At 39.5% G+C, this 20,014-nt stretch overlaps 1 protein-coding gene across 2 annotated transcripts in view; it reads right to left on the bottom strand.

The window, feature by feature from the left end:
* The window catches only part of LOC114060423 (follicle-stimulating hormone receptor), an 87,665-nt gene that overhangs the window by 6,432 nt on the left and 61,219 nt on the right, over positions 1–20,014 (bottom strand). For both annotated transcript variants that reach the window (XM_027889931.1, XM_027889932.1), the window contains 5 exons: positions 12,542–12,613; positions 10,283–10,360; positions 6,512–6,580; positions 6,324–6,398; positions 1,265–1,450 (listed from right to left, as the gene is read on the bottom strand). In XM_027889931.1, the coding sequence (XP_027745732.1) occupies positions 1,265–1,450; positions 6,324–6,398; positions 6,512–6,580; positions 10,283–10,360; positions 12,542–12,613 (480 nt within the window). The remainder of the gene's footprint in view (positions 1–1,264; positions 1,451–6,323; positions 6,399–6,511; positions 6,581–10,282; positions 10,361–12,541; positions 12,614–20,014) is intronic.

The raw sequence follows: 20,014 nt of genomic DNA, 5'->3' as shown, positions 1-20,014 counted from the left end.
ATAAGACTGCACAAGTGTGTGAAAACATCTCCTGCTGATAAATTGTTCTAGTGAAAAGTTTAGCATTTTGGAACAAAAATGGGCAATGGGGGATGGATTCTGTCAGATACTTCCCTTGTCACTGCAGTCTCCAGCATCACACTTGCATTCTTTACACAGACAGTTTGGCAAACACATGTAGGTGATATTTATTAGCTATCAGCACAAGCAAACTCAGCTTCCATTGTTTGGTGACAGTACAATGCTAAAAGTAAAATAAATGGCTGTTTAAAGTGTTAAAATAGAAGTTACTAACATTTTATGCCTTTTCTACGTGGTTTTACTGTTCTTTGAAGTTTTATGCAACTTCTGAAGATGACATCTTGATTTATAACAGTGGTTCATGATTTTTTTTTCTGCCATGGCAAAGTCCAAGTCTTTCAATACATCCAGTAAAGGAAGAATTTCAAACAATAGCAGGGGTTTCTGTAGGTACCAGCTTGCCATGTTTTCCAGTGGCACAAATTCAGGAAGTTCATTACCTACTTAAAGTGTACATTTCAAGACTGCCTGAGCAGGTGAAAATACTCAACAAGAATCACTGATACCTGAAGTCTCACTGCAACTCACTAATGGAAAATTAAAAAAACAATGGAAAATTACTAAATGTCTAAAAAGACACCATACCCTCCCACACTCCCTCTGTTGATTTGGTCAAAATGGATCTGCTCTAGGTTAACCATTTCAGAAGTCATGTCCAGAAATGTTGTCGATGTCAACTCAACAGATAAGGTATCTCTGACGCTTGGCTTGACAGTGTTCCAATATCAGTGAAGCTTTCTGAGAGAAGAGTGTTTTGCATCACTCAGTGGTCCTGTTACCCTCCTGAATTGATGGACAAGTATTGACCAGCTTCTGTGCAAACACAGCTTTCTCCCCAGCTACCTCCTGAAAAGTTATCAAACTTTTTCTGTTTAATGTGTTCATCGTGGCTCCAGGCTGATCCAGAACAGCAGGTCCCAGTGAAACATGGACCTACAAACAGGTGGGGACAGAGCTGCAGCTGGGGAAAGTAGTGATAGTAAAATAACACAGCGATTAAAAGTTAACAATTCCCTGTAACGTGGAGCATGCAAAACCCCATATGTATTGTATATTTATTTATTTCTATCCATTTACTTACCTGCACTAAAGAGACTTTTCTATCCAGACTTTGAGGAATTTTATTTAATTCCTTATCAAATGCTGAAAAGCTCCAAGAAGAAAAACAAATTAAATCACTTACTTTTGTCTTTTCCAGTTTGCAAATGCACAGCAATGGCTAGGATATGTGAAGTTTGCTTCAATCAAAGATCTAAATTTGCTTAGATCAGGAAGCTTTTTTAAATTGTATGTAGACCTTGCTCTTAGCTTCTTAATGAGTTCTAATCCATGACTTGGCAGGAAACTGATTTTCGTGCTTGAAATATCCCTTTAAGAAAACAGATGAAAATCTTGGTAAAAAGCAAATTTACTTCTGCTCAACAATGGATATGTGTTTTAGACTGTCCTACTCATTCTCAGAGTAGTGATTAGAAACAGATCAGCTGGAAATCTACACTAAAAAGAGGATCCAGTGAAAAATTCGATGTTCCTCCAGCAAACTGAACTAACATGCATTGCAAACAACAATCATGTGATGTTAGCCTGTGAGAAATAAAGAAAAAAGTCCCATAATGTTCTGGGTAAGAATTAGCAGGGACATAAACCATTAGCGCCATATGATCCTGGGTTTAGCAATACCCAGTAAATGCAACAATCATCCCAGAATAATCTTACAGGATAAAAAAGGCTGATGAAATCACAGTAGAAGTTTGCTTTATGAACATCACATCACGGAAAGGCTGCTGTGGAAAAAGCAATAAGCACAAAGAACGAAGCTCACATGGGGGTACAGATGTAAGGACAGGTTGGGTATATCAGGTTTTGTAGTCATTAGGAAGAAAAGGAGATTAAAGACAGGCAGGGGTGACATTGTTCAGACTGTTAGGAACAAAAAATCAAAACCAACAAAACATTCCCAGAGGTTCAAAAAACAAATATAGCACAGACTGAAGCAAAGAATGGGACAAGATTACAGGAGGTTAGGAGAGATGCATTTATGTGGAAAGCAATTACTGTGTGGGGCAGGCTGTGAGAGGCAGCAATGCAAGCAGCACCCATAAAGAGGGCATTAGAGGGGCTTTTAAAAGGAAACATTCGTCAAACACTAAATCTTGGGCCATGCAGGTGGGGAAAGGGAAGAAGGATCAAGGGTGCTCCATCTCCAGGCTGAGATATTTGGGAATCCTTCCCCATAGGTTCAGGGTGTAACAGCTGGGGCAAAACATCTCCCCATTTCCTTCACTGGGGCACAGACTGTGTCCCTTGGATCATGACAGCATAAGAACACACTTCTTTCTCTTAAAAGAAAAGGTAAAAATGAACTGCACAAAATCACCCTGTCCTCTTCCCTTAGACCCTTGTGCTCTTATGGCCTGGGACTGATCCAGGATACAGTGTTTGCTGAGGCTGCTCTGTTCTTAATTCTCCAAGAAAAGACAAGATTTTTCCTTAATCAAGGAATTGGACAGACAACATTTGTAGTTTTCTCCATGTCCCCTTGAAGATACAGTTTCCAATTCATCCGTAACAGTATGATGTCTGGACAACATGTTATTTGATCTCTATCACCCAATGTGCACAAATTGTTTTTATTATCCTTTTAATACAGTAGAGTGGTGCCTTGTGAGGGGGAGACCAGGTTTTAGCAGCATGAAATGAAGTTTAGACAGTTGCTTTGTACCATACACACATTTGCATCTCTGTCCTCTGGTTTAAGAAAGAAAATTATTGCCAGGGAAGGCTCTGTTTGAACTCCAGCCAAGCCTAACAAATTCACAGGCAGCTGATTAAGCGGTTTGTAAAATCAGTGTTGGGTAAGGATGATGTGTCCACACTGTGCCTACAGCCAAGACTTTATATCCAGGCTCTAAAGGAATGTACCACCTTCGACAACTGGACCATGAACTGTGGCAGCAGAGGAGCAAACATAGGCTCCACTCCACTGCCCCAAACTAGGGCCATAATTTCTACGGGAAGGGAAAGTAAACCAGTGTATTAAAAAATGCTATGAACTTCTGCAGGGCAGACAGAGAGAAGCCACACTTCTCACAAAAAGAGTCCTGAGATCCTGGGCCTGTTTCTTACAGGAGCTGAAAACAGCAAGGGAAGAGAAATTTTAGGCTATCGATTTCTGACTTGGACACTTGAAGAGGTAATTAGGTTGCAAAGAGCAACCTCGATTTTCACATGGGCTGACTATTGCCATTAGTGCACTGCCTAATGAAAACTGTCACCCAGAGTATATGCTCATGAGCCAACAACTAAACAGCAGTTTTCTGCCTAAATCCACAGACAGCATCACTCATTGCATCATTAAGAGGATGTGAAACTTCATAATTCTGAAAAAGAACATGGAAAATGTTTTCTTTGGCTTGTTAGCTAAAAACCATTACCAAGTCCAAACTGTTATTACACTGTGTGGAAATAACAAGCAAATATGAATAGGAATACCACCTGGACTTAAAAATAGCAAAAAGGTTACTGGGTCTCTCATTATCTCTAAATAATTTCATAAATATTAAACATTTTTCCACAAAAATATTTTATTCTTATTTTAAAAATTTTTCTTCTTACGTTCATTATTGCACATAAACAGAAGTGAGTTAGGGAATGTGTTTTGTAAACTCCTTCAGGGGTTTGCTGATATGCCTGTGAGGGATAGTTATCAATAGACCACTGACATGGCCCCAAACAGCAAACACAGGCGTTATGTGTGTGGTTTAGTAACTTACTCCACTGAGTTACCACACACAGACCTCAGTGCAGAGGTTCTTTGGGATGTTGCTCTCTAGTTAAAGGCTTGCTGAGTTAAATAATCATGACGAACAAGACCATAAAGTGGTAATAGGACATCAAACCAGAAGGCATCAACAATTGGAATATGTGTTCCTGTGTTATTTCTGCTTGGCTGTTAGTCATCAGCCTTGACAGCAGCTGGTGCAGGAACAGCAAAATGAATCTGACTTGTCTTCCAATCACTTTCCTTTCCCACTGGGAGTCTCTGTTGGATTAGCAAATATACTGTCCAACTGATGAGGTTTGAAAGGCACATACAAAAAAGGCGGGAAGTAGCTGCCAGAGCAGAAAAGAGAGGGCAGTAGAGTGGTCAGTGAGAATTTTCTCCATGTATCTAAACTGATCTCTGGCTGAGCTTCAGGGTCTTGGCTGTTGATCTGGGGATCTACTGAGCCCTCCTGTAGCCCCCTATGTGGGTTTCTCACTGAAGACAAATTGTAAGGGTAGGATGGACCACTGCCATACCACGCCTTGCATTGAGTCAGGACAGAGAGAACTAAGGACAGCAGCAAAAGCTGATGTAACCCACTACAGCTCTGAGAGCAGCAGAAAACAATTATATGAAATAATGTGGCTGAAAATTGAAGCTATGAAACTCCAAGTTGGAAACACGGTGTATTTCTGTATGGAAGGAATAGGTTTAGGTGTGGGATTTATTAGCTATTGGATTTACTTGCCTACTGTCAGCACTGAAATCTTTTAACTCAAAACTTGATGTCTATCCAAAAGAGATATTCTAATTCAGATAAGAGCAGTAAGTCCGAGAGAGGAATTGATTTATGAAACTCTGTAGTCTGTACAAGGGCTGAGATTGGTGCTTTCTGATTATTTGTGTTTCTTTTACATTATATTAATATGCTGAATTGTAGAATAGAAGTTGGCACTAATTGACTGTAGAACACTGGTTCAGGAAGGTCAAGAGTTAAACCCCCCTGACATTCATTCTAATAAAACATTGCAGTCTGCAACATGGATTTGATTGCAGCAAAACTATTTTTCCCAGCAAAGATATGATTATGGGTCAATCATTTCCACAAGTGAAAGTGCATCCCTGGTGTACACTACACTGATGGATGAGTAAGAAGGCTGTTCTTTCATGATCTCATCCAGGATAAAAAGGTAATTTTCCATCCATGGAATAGTGGATGTATTGGTAATGGAACAGAAAATTTTTTACACAAATAACTCAGTGTTAGAAATTGAACTATCAAAGGAATCTCAACTACAGGCAAATCAATTTGATAAACATCCAGAATATGACTGTATCAGTTACAGCTTGCAAAGAAAATGAATTTACTTTTTGTTACAGGAAACAATGATTTTCCTAAGAAACACCTATGACATTACTGATGAAAAGATGCTCCACTGGCAGTCTTTTCCAAAGAAGGAAGAGGCTTTTAGGAAGCAAGGGAAGTGAAACAGAATGCAGTAACCCATGCCATAGCTCTTTATATCACAGGTGCACTGGCCATCACAATGTGGAAACAAAATGCTTTCAGAAGAACTCTGGACTGAACTCAAGGTTAATCAGACATCTTTCTCTTTCTGTTTTAGATTTCTAACCACTCTAACATCAGTGTAAAATCTTCCAAGAACTCCAATGACCCCTTTCTCTCTTTATGGGTGACTTTTAGCCCTCTCTGGACAAGAAGGATAGATGGGAAGAGAGAAATGTTCTGACAAATGGGTAAGACAAGAAAAGACTCCTACATCTCTATTGCAGCTCTTACATGTTGTGGCTTGTGCTCAGAAAAACAAGCAGTTCTGCACAGTCACAGGCATTTTCAGACCCCATGGCAAACTATGGCTTGAGGTAAAATGTTTACTGAGATCCGTGAGCATCCTACTGCTGAATTCTCTACTGCTGAGATCTTTATTTCCATTTCGTCACCCACCAAAGACGTCCTGTTGTAACTGTGTGGGATGTATGTCATACCTATCTGTACAAGAGATGGAACAGTCCCGTCCCTAACCCTGTAGGATAGGAATCTTTCTTTAGAATTAAGCTCCACAGATACAGGGCAGATCTTCAGTGGAAAGTAATCCAGATTAAAGCACTGAGAACCACTCACCTATTTTTCATTTTGCTCAAACAAAAAAAGAAAGCCTTTTTCTCTGAAAAAAATAACCAAAAGCAAAACTGCTTCTGTCTTACACAGTTTAATCAACCATGGAGAGCAATCTTAATCTAAATCTCCCAGTCTCAACACTTCAAAAACTTGAGGACAAAGTGAATATAAGGATCCAGACTGATTTTTTTTTTTTTTTAGTATATTCAGAACTACGTCTGGTTTTGAAATTCAAGGTCTGTGAGATGTTGAAACCCAGACTGGCATTCGCATGTTCTTCTGTGATATTTTCTAGGTAGTCAGTAATGAGAAAAGTATTATCCAAATATTACTTACAAAACAACAGGCCCATTGGCTCCCTGGAAGACCTCATTTGGTAATTTTTCTAGGTTGTGATTATCACTTAGATTTCTGAAAAACACAATATTTATGTTGCAACAAGCTGAAATAAAAAAATAAATCTTGCAGCAGTTACTATCTTCTAATTATCACTTTTCAGAATAGTAAACAACAGAAATAGTTACAGTTCATCCAGATATGTTCCATTAAATGCATGATTCTCAATTTCCCGAATTCCATTTTTATTCAGCCATCTGCAATAGAGAAAAGAAAAAGAGAGCTGTGTTCTTATTCATGGTTCATGACTAAAATGTATGTAATTCAAAGCAGTGAAAGGGATCTCAAACAAATAAAATTGTTAAATGGATATTGAAATGGTGAAATTTCTACGAATACTAGCTGGTAAGATCCCAGTATTTGGACAAAGACTTTGGAGAGCACAGATATGAATAGGTCAGGTGAGTGCTACCAACAGAGATGACAGCTAGAGTAAGTTTCTGAAGTAAGGGCAGAGCTGGTGAAGGTGTTGGCACTGCTATGGCTCCACTGGGAATGCTGCAGAGGAGCTGCTGTGGCTGTTCCAGGTTAATCCCAAGAGGGGTGAGACAAGGATCTTTCCTGTTGGTGCTGTCAGTGCCACTTAGTTTTACTGTTTAGCAAGACTTTTGAAACTCTGGGCCACGGCTCAATCTTTGCCAGCTATTAGAGCAAAAAGACTGCTGTTTGCCATGTTCTCACATGCTCAGCCAGGCAGGTGGAGAAGGGAGACTGACTATCACTGAGCCAGGCAGGAGGGCAGAATGGGGGTGGCAACCGTGCCAAACTGCTGGGGAAAGTGGGTGATTCCTGCTGTGTCTGCTTCCTTGACAAATTACACTCCCTTCTTGCTCTATTGCCCCGGTCCCACCTCCCCAGGCTTCTTCCCCCAAGAGGAGACACAGGTAATAAAAGTGGGAATTGAAGTCCTGGGGCTTCCTGCCAAGTTTTTACTCTAGTGCATTACCTAATTAACGTTTAACGTCCTTCCCTCTGTCCCTTCACGGTCCTAAAAATTTACATTTGGGTCAGTTATATTTATCATCTTTATGGTGCAATCTTTCATCTTGCTTTAAACGTCACTTTGCAGCTCACGCCCTCTCCAACAGGCAATGACAGGTCTGATTGATGGCAGAAATGGCCTGATTTAATTAAACTGTCAGCAAACTTGGACATTTTTTTTCCTAATTCACTTTGAAAGCTGAGCATGCAAGTGACCCACTTATCTAAGGTCTGAGGTGGTGAACTAAGGTCAGCACGAAAATCAGTTAAGGGTCTGGCCGAAAGGATTACTCTTTTGACCATGACAGGCAGATGTACACAGCTCTGTGCCTATAATGTCTGTCAGGTCGGATCAAGAGAACTGTCACCATCCCCTTCACTTGCAAGCACTATTAGACATGAGTGAGCAGGCACAGAGGAGAGACACGTCCCTGCTTACAGCATTTAAAACATTTATTATATTAAATTGATCCTATCCATTTGTAGCTGCCAGGCTGATATATATGTTTTTAATCACAGTATTAGCACTTAGCTGCATTTTCTTACTGAAGATGATGCTAATGCAATGAGATACTAAGGTCGTGAAAAAGAGTCACTGTTGCCATACAGGGTGGACTATACACTCCTGTCACCTGTCTAAGACACTGGAATAGAAAAAAGGGAAAAAAAAATTACCTAAATCCCAAGACCTCATTATGGTGCTTATAGACAAGTTTTTGTTGAGACAAATTCTCTCCTCACTTCAACCAGCATTCTTACTGACTCTAACTCTTACATTAGCAACAGGTGACAAGGGATGCAAAGATCCAGACCTCGGATATGGGGCCTTTACTTACCACTTCATGGCCATAGCAGATTTTTAAAACATGCTTTAAAATTCTGCCAGTTCAGGAGGTCACTGCCCCTGAGGTACCATTTACACCCTATTTCAGGGCAGGAAAGATCTATCTTAGACCTAAGTGGCATGCAGACCTGGAAGCAAGGTGAACGTCTTCCATAAATTTCTAGCACTTTATTATCATATGTATCCTGATTTCCCATCTGTGCTGATCCCAAGCATAGCATAAAATCAGATGCAATCTGAATTACTGGCTTAAATATGTTTGGAGCCTGCCACACCTAAACCTATTAAAATTGTTTCTCCATAGAATCTGGGGGTTCAGTGGGTTCTGGGTAATTTTAATCATCCTGACACGTCTGGTTTCATGAAATGATGTTTGACTAAAACTTCCTATTGCATTGCTGTGACTTCAACTCTGTATAGAAAATCAGCAAATTTGGGTCTAAAATGAGCAAAGTTCACCACAGTACAAGGGAAACCTAATCAGGGACTCTCAAAGGGCACACACAGGGTCTCTGTCCCATGGCAGAACTACAGCAAAGTCAGGACATCTGACCAGGGTGGTGGTGGACAGGTCTGCTTGCGCAGCTCTTTCAGTTCTTGCACACACTGGTGGGTGCTGGGAGCCCATGGCAATGGGGCTGTTGAGGAGGCAGGGCAAAGCAGCTGGAAGTGGACATGATACACCCCCACGCCAATTTTGCTAGCAAACCAGCCACCTTAAGTCCTCAGAAAGGTCTATCCTTCAATACCCAGTCAGTAATTCTATCATAGTATCATAGAATTGTTTGGATCAGAAGGGACCTTAAAGATCACCTAGTTCAAAACTCCCTACTGTGGATAGTGATACCTTCCACTAGACCAGGTTGCTCAAAGTCCCATCCAGCCTGGCCTTTAACACTTCCAGAGATGGTGCAACCTTTTCCAGTGCCCCACCACCCTCACAGTAAAGAATTTCTTCCTGATATAAGCAGTGAGACTTTCTAGGGAGAGGGGAAGGCAATTTCATCTGCTCAAGTGACAAAAAGAGATCAAAGCACAGCAAAAATCTGGGATGTGTATCTCATCCCTTAGTGGTATTATGGAAACATACAGTACTTGTCGGGCAGTGCTCTGAAAATGAAAAGTCCCAAGTGAGCAGCTAATATTATCATCACAGAAGAAAAGATGAACCAGTGTACTTGCAATGTCATTACCTGAATATATATTTGGGAAACCTCTGTGTGTATGGGTCTGTGTGTCTGTGTTTAAAACTTCAGAACTTGAAGTAGACAGAGATTGTGCATAACTGATGGGGGAAAAGAAGAGATAAAGCTAAGTGACCTGCTCCTGGATTTTCTTCAATTATTGATGGTCTGACCTTGATCCCACCAAAATCAACGTGAGCCAAATCAGTCAATTCAAACCTTGCTTGTCTCCTTCAGTGTGTGAGGTAAACCACACACACAGAGTGGGAAATTTTTCCAGTCTGGTCACTGCGTGGGTGAAATGAAGGCAGCTTGTTAGCAAGGAAACAGTATGTTTTGGTATACAGAAAGGATCAAAGAAGCCAGCTAGTTGATTCAAATACATGACTGTTCAAGTCAAATGTAGTCACCTAACCATGCAGCTTGAAACTGCATTATGAACCCATCTGTATCAATGCATTAACATTGTGTACAAATATACCACATTTCCACAACATCTACATATGTTTTGCCCAAGTAATAAATGTCTTTGAATGGTATGTCTGACTGTAAATATTTATGAGTCATGCCATCCTCTGGAACACAATTTTTATCACGTGGACTGTTGCTATAGGTGTTTAACCTTGGCATCAGTAATTACTAAATTTGCTCTCTGCTGTGCTTTTAAAATAAAGAACAGGAGTAGAACACAACAAAAAAACCTCAAAACATTCATTTTTTTTATGTCAGGAAAACAGAATACGGAGACCTCAGAGGCAGGGGAGAAATCTAAAACATCAAATTGAATTTGGAAGTATATGAAATAGTGCTCAACTCCTGGTTTTCTTGACCCTGCTCTGGAAAAGAAATGAGCTAACAAGGAGAATAATGAATTTTCTATGTCTACTCACAGAATCACACTTTCAGAACTCAGGCCCATGAATGAATTTCTTTCAATTACACGTATATTGATATTGTCTTGAATATCTCTGAAAAATAAAATACAATAGAAACTACACCTTTTTGTACTTCTGTGAGCCTTTCAATATAATATGTTGTTTCAAACACAGTATTTTCCCTTATATTCAATCTGAGGAAGTACTATAGGCTGAGGGTAATGTAAGTTTTCAAGACATTTTTTTTGCAGAGCACAAATCTTCCTCATAAAAAAGGCTGGAACAAAACCTTTCCAATGCCCCCATACTTTCTTCCCAAATAGGCTGAAGTCATTAAAATGCATAAAAGCTCAGGTCTATAACCCTGAGGTGGGTGAAATAGTTCCTCCAGCAAACATACTACCCAGAAAATGCAATCTGAGGGGCTGTGAGGCCACCCCTTCTCACAACCTCCCAGTCAGAAGAAGGAAAACCATTAGCCTCTTTGGCCTGATTCAGCAGGGTACCTACCAGCCCATGAATCATTCCCCTGCTGATGTCAACAGGGTTGCTTATAAGCTTCATACGTGCTTAAGAACTTAAGACACAGAGCCCTGTCAATGCAGTTGGTTGAACTGACAAGTAGGAATTTCCGTCTTTCGTCAGTTGTGGCTGATATGAAAAAAGGAACATTCTCTTGCTGGCTCAAAATAAACCTCAAAGAAGTTAAATAGTATTACTCATAATTTAGACTGGGGATATGGCTGTTTCCATGCTGTTTCTGTTGGAAAGCACAGAACAAAATTAATTATCTGCAAAGCTTGAAATTAAGCCTGGTTCCAAAATTATCTCATGCTGACACTTCAGTGCAGCCACAACTCTTTATTAAGTGACACTTACAGAGAGTCTTCATACTGCAAACTGAGGTCAGCAGAGGCAGGAATAGGTAGGGAGCAAGGTACCCATACAAGAGAACTGTATCCCTCTGCTAAGGATCTGCATGAGGCCTTTATAAACATCGATGCCCCATCAAAACCCATTTTTGGGACTTAAATATTGGCACAACTGAAGCCAATGGGAATTCTATTACTGAGTCCAGTGGGACCAGGGTTTGAACCAAGGCCTAGTTTGGGATTCAAATGGTATCAAGGTCTTCTTATTCTTACAGGAAAGGGACAAGTTTCACCTGAAAAAAAGCCCCACCAAATAACTCCTGCTCTGCAGGACACAGTAATTCCAGTCTAGTTAAGACTAGGGATACCAAGGGATACAGGCAGAAGGCTCTGTTGCATTTGCTTGATGGTTTTGAGGAGAGAAGTTCTCAGAATTACCTATGTCAAGTGTATTACAGAAATGGATTTCTTGTCTTATATGTATGTATACTATATTCAGACATCTCTCTCTATGTTTTATATGCATTTTTATTTATATTAATGGCTATTACTAAGACAATTGCAGGATTAATGTTTCTGCAGCTTGAAATCTTCCAATCAAAGATCTGAAGATGTAGAACTTCGCATGTGAATTAATAATAACTCTCATCCAAAAGAATGCTTTGAATCATACTAAGAACTGATTGAAAAATGTATCTCAACATTTTTCTCAGTGAAAAAAAAAATCAGTCCATTTCTGATACACAGTTTTGTAACAGAATAAAAGGTGTTTTAACAGAAAAAAAGGTTGTTTTCACGCAGAATTTTAAACAAATATTTTTGTTCCCTGTTGGCACTTGAATTTTCCATAGAAAAGATTTTTCATTCTCTGGACAGTTTTACTGCAAGGGGGGGAAAAAAAAAAAAAAAGCATGGTAAAGATAATTGCCTGAGTTTAGATTTTTTTTTTAATTTTTAATTTTTTTCTTCTTTCTTCTGTGATGTGGCCACCTTTCATGGAACACAGCTCTAAAATCAGTGACTCTTCCCATGCAGGCCAGAAAACTGTCACCAGGTGGCAACAAATTTCCACTGGCACCATCCTGATTTGGATTTGAACTTGAGAAAGAGGAGTAAAAGGCTGTTACTGTCCCCTGGGCCATCCAGTCACATGCTCCTTGTGTAGTTTAAGGAAGAGTGGTCTGTAAAGTGCAAGTTACAATGCTTTGTAGAAGGGAGACCTAGAGAGAACTGAGACCCTTGGAGCCATATTATCATCAACGCCTGCAAAATTACAGCCCAAAATGCTACCGTGAAGCTAATAAATGAACACAAGGGGAATCATGTCTTGAAAGGTTTTGTTGGAGCAGAAGAACTTTCAAAGGGAGCTTTTAAAAACTGAAAAGCAAATGTTCAAACTTACAGCAAAACTTTCTGGAAAGACTGAACCTTATGGACAGCAGGTAAAAACCGAAGGCCAGTATTTGATATTAACCTAAGGGGGAGAGAACAGACAAAGATTATTCGCTCTGCCACATGAAAAAACTGAAAACTAATAAAGAAGAAAGAATACTCACCTTTTAAAATGGCAGCCACAAAGGGTAGAGGTTAGCCACAAACGTGGGATTTGCCAATACGAAACTTGACATTGTAATTTAAAGCAGTTTTTCTCCAAACTACAAGCTGAATTCTGCCCCACTGAAATAAAAGGAGAAACCCTACCTTGGATAATTACACAGTTCCTCCTGACGATGAACTGTCCATATTAATTTCCCAACTGTATTCTAAGAAATCAACTGCACTGACACAGGATAATTATTTTCATAGTAGCTGTTTTAAGACAAAAGTATCAACTCAATTACCACAATTTTAACCTTCTACTCTAGAGGGGATACATTAATTCCGTGGGAAATACAATTAATTCATGAAATTAGGAAATAATTATGTCACTTTATTCCCCAGCACCTCTGATAGTGAGGAACCAAACACATGGGAGCATTTCAGAAGTTTGTGCAAGTGGAAATGGACCTGAGACTCTGTACTTAACTACCTCCACCCTCCCACTGCACTGAGCATCACGACCTCTGCATCGCGGTTCCTGTCCATGAAACATCATCCCAGAAATGCTGACTCTGAAGGACCATCCTGTGCCCACAGCCAGCGAGGACACATGGTCACAGGTATTCACAGAGCTGTACCATGTGTAATTTAAGCAAATTTTGTCATCCAGAGCAGTAGCAAGGGCGGGACCAACATGATATTGCCATGCAGCAGGAGATGACTGGTGGCTGCTGATGGTTGGAAGGAGGGATGAGTGCAGGAGGGAGGAGCTGGACCAGGCTGGACTCTGACCATCTGGGAGCTTTTCACAAACACCGAAAAGTCTCATGTTTACTCCACCAAACAAAACAAACAAAAAAAAAGGATTCTTGAAAGTTTGCTTATATCTTTGTGGTTTTAATACATAAGATGATAGAGAAGGTAACCTTCCACTGAGAATATTGGTTCTTTAAGGAACATATTAATAGTATATAGAAGGTAATTTTTGTTCTGGCACTTAGAAAAAATATTTTTTCCATTAATAGATGTGACTTCTTTTTTTTTTTTTTTTTTTTCTTTCCAGAATCATTCCTGAAATAGTTGAATTGTAGCAGAAAGGACTGAAAAATGTAACATCATTCATCTGACGTTTTTTATGAACCTAGATTATTTCAGGAGAGTTGCAGTCTTTCAGGTTTCATAATCTGAACTGAAACTGAACGCCTGCATGTGACAACCAAATCCTGCATTTGGGAACTCAGGATGACACATAGGTCCATAAAATAGTCATTCACTTGCATAAGTACTGCTCTGAGCTCCCTGAGATGGTATCTGGGTATCTTCAGATGCTGAAAAGCCAACTTTGATCTGTCTCATCTTATAACAAAAAGCAATACTTTATATGCAGGGAAAAATTAAAGTAGTATAGTGAATATTCAAGAAGCCAATTTGGGAAAGTTGCTGAAATGTCATGACTGTTTCGTCTCAGGAGTCAGGATGGTCTGACATTGCATTAGCTTAAAAATAACAGCTGTCATATGTGACCAAGAAAGCTCTACAGAAATGCCTTTGAAAAGCTATTACATACAGTTGAATAGAAAGCATGATTAATGAAGCAGGTGGATTACACAAGGCCCTTATTACTTAAAGTACTTCTGCACTTACACTTTATAAAAGGAGTTCACTGAAAAAAATTAGATGTAATGGGAGAAGAATCTCCAACTCCTCCTTACAGTACTTTAAAATACACTCTTTAAATTACTGGAGATATACAAGATTTTAGTTGAAAGCTGCCTTTAATTTTAAATGAGTCATACATTAAAAATTAATGCAATCCTTTTAAAAGGCCCTTTTAAATACAAATTATGGCATGCATTTCCTTTAGTAGGTAAATGAAGAAGGAAACTGCTGTCAAGTAGTATGTGGCTATTGCAGGACAGAGGAAAAGACACCAGAAGCTTTCCCAAGAAAATCTCAGTCTTCCTGGTGCAGCAATGAAAGGTGACAGTACTCTTAACGTATGCTATTCAAACACTGCTCCCAGTGGCAACTTCCACCCAGTATATCAAAATTCTAAATTGTTTAGCAGGGCTTTCACCATACATGTGTGAAAAAACATCCTCAATGCCTTGGGTTAGTTCAGATCTTTCCAGTATTTCCAAAGTGTTCAGGGCTCAATTTTCACTGGTGTCAACTGAGCAGCATGAGATGAAGAAGAAAGCATCTTTGACAAATCATTACATATTGAAGTAAACCTACAGGTGGCACAACGCACTGATTGCACAGAAGCACAGAGTGGTGATTAGGAGCAGGAGAGGATGTTCTTTTAATTAAATGCAGAAAAAGAGCTAAAAAAATATTTAGCTAGACTGCAGCCTAGATCTTCCCTGTCTTTTTATTCAACCAGCAAATCTCCAGAGGCCTTTAAGTGGATAATCTTTTTAGAATGCAGATAATACAATTTACTGAATATCTTTCCTGCAGGACAGCTTTGTCAATATATTTACCATATAATGTATACCTCCTTTGTAGCCTCACTTTAAACAAGTGTCCTCTTTAATCTGTGTTACAACTGAGTCCCCCCCTTGCCATGCATAAACAGCTTTGTAAGAACTTGTTTTTTTTTTTTTTTTTTTTTCAGGCAGCTGGTGGCTGCTTTCCAAAGCATTAATTGTCTTTCTGAAAAGGCTTACCAGAGTCAGCACTTAAGAAAACATAGCACCACCACGATCAGCAGGAAAAAAAAAAAAAAATCTTTCTGAAACTAATTCCTGGAAGATTCTGGCTGCTTATCTCCAGATATAGCAAGACGTCTGCTCCTTTTTATGTCATTTGTAGGAGCTATTCTGACAAATCTGGGAACACAGTTTACCTCATCAATTTACTGTGGGTATTTGCTAAATTGCAAACTCAAGGTAGGCAGAGATAAATACAACATCACCCAGGAAGCATTATTTTTGTGTCCCTTAATCACACGGGTTACTTCATGCTGCATGTGAGCCTGATTCCAGCAAAGACATTCCTCTGACTCACTTAGCCCAGGCTCCTTTCAGCTGCAACACCCACTTCTGGGGGAAGGTCTTTAACCCTGAGGCTGCCATGCAAAAGGAAGCAGTGGAGCATCCCTTCTGTTTGTTGAAGAGGCAACTCCATGCAAAGGTTTAGTAATTCTGTGGGCTTCTCTGCATCTGCAGCAGGTATAGGCTTGGGTTTAGGAAACATGCCAGATACACGTGTGTCAGGTCCTCCACGAAATAAGACCAGGGAGATAGAAGCAGCTGCAAGACTTTGGAGGGTTCTGCAAAAGGGTTCTGCTCCTTTTGCAGACAAAACACATATCATGGAGACCTATATTTCCCCTCCCCTCCAACAACTCAGCTGTATGCTCTCAAAATTGACCTGAAAGGAGTGTTGCATTTAAATCTTTCTACTGTAAACTGAGATTGCTTAATACACCCCACTAAAAAAGAACCGAAGGACACAGATTACATATGAGAACTAATTTTGGAAAGAAAATGGGTTTGAAAAGCCATCACTACATTATTAAATAGACAATGCCACAGGTCTCCTTAATGAGAGCCAGATAAATAATCTTGTACCCATGAAAAGGTCAGTAAGTTACCTTTCTGAAGCAGTCTGTCCCTCTGGCATATACCCTAGAAGACCAATTAGCAATTCTCTTCACTCCTTCTAAAAGACTGCTGAGAAAGTTAAATTTGTGTGTTTCTAGAAGGTTTAGGCTATTCATCATTGCATTTTTCAGTATTTTTCTCTCCTTAGTGTTTTTGCCATACTAGTAATGCGGAGGTGCAGCAGACAAAGGGAGTGGGGTGAGCAGGAAATGTATTTGTACCCAAGGTGACAGAGATAAAAGCATATTCATGTTCAACAGCTGGTGGCTGTAAAAAGCCCATGAACCTGATGAGAGGATGACAATGCTAGTCTGATCTTCTTGCCTGCCCATAAATAAGGCCTAATGGCTCTACAACTATATTTGAAGAAGCACAGAGAAAGCCTTGCAAGCAGTGTGTTAAACTGATGGGCTGTGGTACCTGGACTCAGTTTTGGCATTAAGACTGATTAGTTTTAGTCTCTGTGTTTTTATATGAAAACTGTCAGTAAATATATATTTTTCTGGTAGACTTTTTCCAATCGTGTTTTAACAGTTCTGTCACAGCCACAGTACTGTGTAATGAATTAGACCATATGTCTTGTATGCTGCCAGACTGCCATCAGAGCTGGACACTTCAGAAGAACCACGATGATCTAACAATAGGCAGGTACCCAAGTCCCCATGCTTTGTCATGCTGGTTGCAGCTGGGTCTGGCTATACCTCCTTACACGGTCAGACAGAATCTCCTAATCTGTTTTGTGACAAGATACTGATGAAACAATGTCCTATTCCTATCTTCTAGCAATTTATGGGAAAATTAGGATGTAATGTACAAAAGTTTACAAGTTTTCTTTCATGGCCTTAAAATTTTCATCATTTCTGCAATAGCCGTTGGTAGCTTTTCTATCCATATAGATGCTTAACCTGTTTCTGAATTATTTTAAATTATAGTTCCACACGTTTACAACCTTTTACTTCTGTATTGTATAAAAAACCCCAACCAAGCACCACAAAAAAACCCAAACCAAAACAAAAACTAACTGAACTGAAAAATCATCAATCCATTTACCCCTTCAGGATCTTGCCTTGTATTTTCACTAACTGACCCTTCCTTGCATGCCATAGGAAGGTGAATACGAGGACTGGGTTACCTTTACCAGATGCTGTTTTACAGCCTTCCATTAAGGCTTCTGCTTTCTCATTAAATTAACTATCCAATTCTTTCAAACAGGAACGTTTTCTGCCTTTTCAGTTTCTACAAGGGCAAGCACTAGTGAGAGAAACCAGGGGATGGAGAAAATGGCAATCTTTCCTACAGAAATGTGCCAAGAGAGAACATGAAGGTGTGGCTGTATGCAGAGAGAGTGATCTGAGCATGATGTAACTCAGCATCACATCTGGGCCCACTGCTACCTAAAAGGCTCCAACAGGGACTTTGTGTCCTGCTCCTTGTCCCTGTGGTGAGAAATGGTGTAGCTCCACTGAAGCCAGCAGTGTTGCACTGATCTGTATGCCTAGCACAGCTTCCACAAATCCTGTCATTAGCACAACACCTACATTCATTTGCTCAGAAGCTTTGGAACGTGAAGCCCACACCTTTTGTACTATTTATAGTCCTACAAGACTGGGGGGTTTTGCCTCCCAAAATGTAGGCACAGCGGGAAGGCAGTGTAAATCCATTAGTGGAGTAAACACCAAAGATGAATTTTTTCAGCATAAATTAGAGAAAAGCTTTGGCACGAGAATGAATGTGAATTAAGTGGTCATGTATAAAATTAGAGGAAATGTTTTAGTCACCAAATCATTGAGTTTCTGGAAAAGCCTCTCCCAGAAAAAAAGAGGAAAGCAGGGAACAGTGAAGAGCACCAAGAATGTCAATAAAGCACTTAATTATTTGGATATATGAAGTGGATTCAGGACAAAATAGAATATAGTAGTGTGGAGAGTCTCTTCTAGCCCTGTATGCCCATAAGAGAAAAAAAGCTTAAAAAACACTCAAAACACATTTTCCTCTGATAACCACTAGCAAATAAAGCTAGATAAAGAGGAGAGGGGAATGGTGAGGTAGACAAGCAATCCTTTGTATTTTTAATCTGTTGCTTCCATAGGCAATAGCGTTGCTGCTGCAGCGGAATTTTTATACATGTAGAATCTCTAAATATTTGAGTCAACATGTATGGGAGTGTGGAATGACAAATGTTCAAAAGAGGCAATGTCCACTTAAAGTCAAGAGAAAAACTTTCACTACTTCAGGTATATAAGGAGGGAATTTTCCTTTTCTTCACAAGCTATGATTTCTGTTTCCCACATTTAAACAACAACTGAAATTAGTATGTGTGCTCATTAGCGGGTTTACATTTTTTCTTCTTCAATTTTGTATGAGATAAATGTACTCTCATTCTTTCTACTCTTCTGTACACCCGACAGTACTTCTGTACTACCCATAGCAGCTTGCTCTGGGGATTTTACATGGGATAAACAAATGCTGTGGTTTCGTTCAGAGCTACTCAAAGACAGCAGTCACCGCTGAATGACTCAGGTTTGAAATGAGAGGAAAAAGGCACATGATTTCTCCTCATGAAAATGCAAACTTAAAGCTTTATTTCTGTGCTGTCAAGAGAAAATCTGTGTTTCAGTTATGCACACAGAAAAGTTAATCAAGGTGCCTGATGAATTTGGTAAAGCAGAAATCAGTCAAAATACTGGGGAGAGTGGCAATCCTACTACAACTCCGACCACAGTTCAATGAGGGTTTAAACTATAATGGTTTTTGTAGTGCTAAATATACCTTATCTCCTAAAGTCCAAATCTTTAATCTCAAATCTTATAGTACAAATTCAAAGCAATGCCTCTTGGCATTTTTGAGCTCAGAACCCGTCAGATACTAGTGATTTTCAAAGACTTTATATACTCATTAACCTACTGGGAACTTACTTATTAGACCACTGACCTGATTTCATACTTTCTGACTTCATACGTGTCTTTAAGAAATATCTAAACAGACAATGAAACACTTATTTTTATGTACTGAAATGTAGAAATCATGACCAGGTTTCTTAGATGAGTAAGGAAAACAAGGCTTCTTGTATGAGTAAGGTTTCTTTTGTGAGTCAGGAAAATACGAAGGGGTATATGTGGTCAGGTAGACAGCCATACAAAAGTTTAGTTGGTATCCTACTGGGTGCCTATGGGTCACCAAAGAGCACCACTTAAGCTGTTAAAGCTATGACCATTAAAAACCATTACCATTAAACGAGTTCATTGGACTTCACTGGGGTTTCGATGAAGAGGAGAGATTATTAGTCATGTTAAAAACATGCACCAAAAGCTGTGAAAATATATTTGAGTAACAGTTTATTTTAAGGATACATTCAATTAGCACTGAATTTTGATGGCAACCCCATGGAAGCAGATGTGTCAACCACAGTTGTGCAAATGACATTCTCAGTGAGGCTGGTTGATGAAATAAAGCTACATCATACATCAATATGTTTGTATTTTCGGGATTTAATCATCTCACACCAAGCATTAATGAAAACCACAGCTACAGCACTGCCTTTGTTAAAGAAATAAGAATCTGAATGCTTAAGACCATGTGCATTACACATAACAGAAGGCAGTAACATGGCAAAGACAGATGAGAGATATTTTTTGTCCCAAAGCTCTCAGGAGGAATTTCAACTTTAATCTGTTTCTATAGACATAAAATGGTCCAGCTCCTCTTCTCATCACTCAGTTTCAACC

The sequence above is a fragment of the Empidonax traillii genome, unplaced genomic scaffold (genome assembly GCF_003031625.1).
Source record: "Empidonax traillii isolate 1590-97213 ecotype Southwest subspecies unplaced genomic scaffold, ASM303162v1 scaffold275:size1536655, whole genome shotgun sequence".
Lineage (NCBI taxonomy): Eukaryota > Metazoa > Chordata > Aves > Passeriformes > Tyrannidae > Empidonax > Empidonax traillii.
This window is presented reverse-complemented; position numbering and strand designations above follow the sequence as displayed.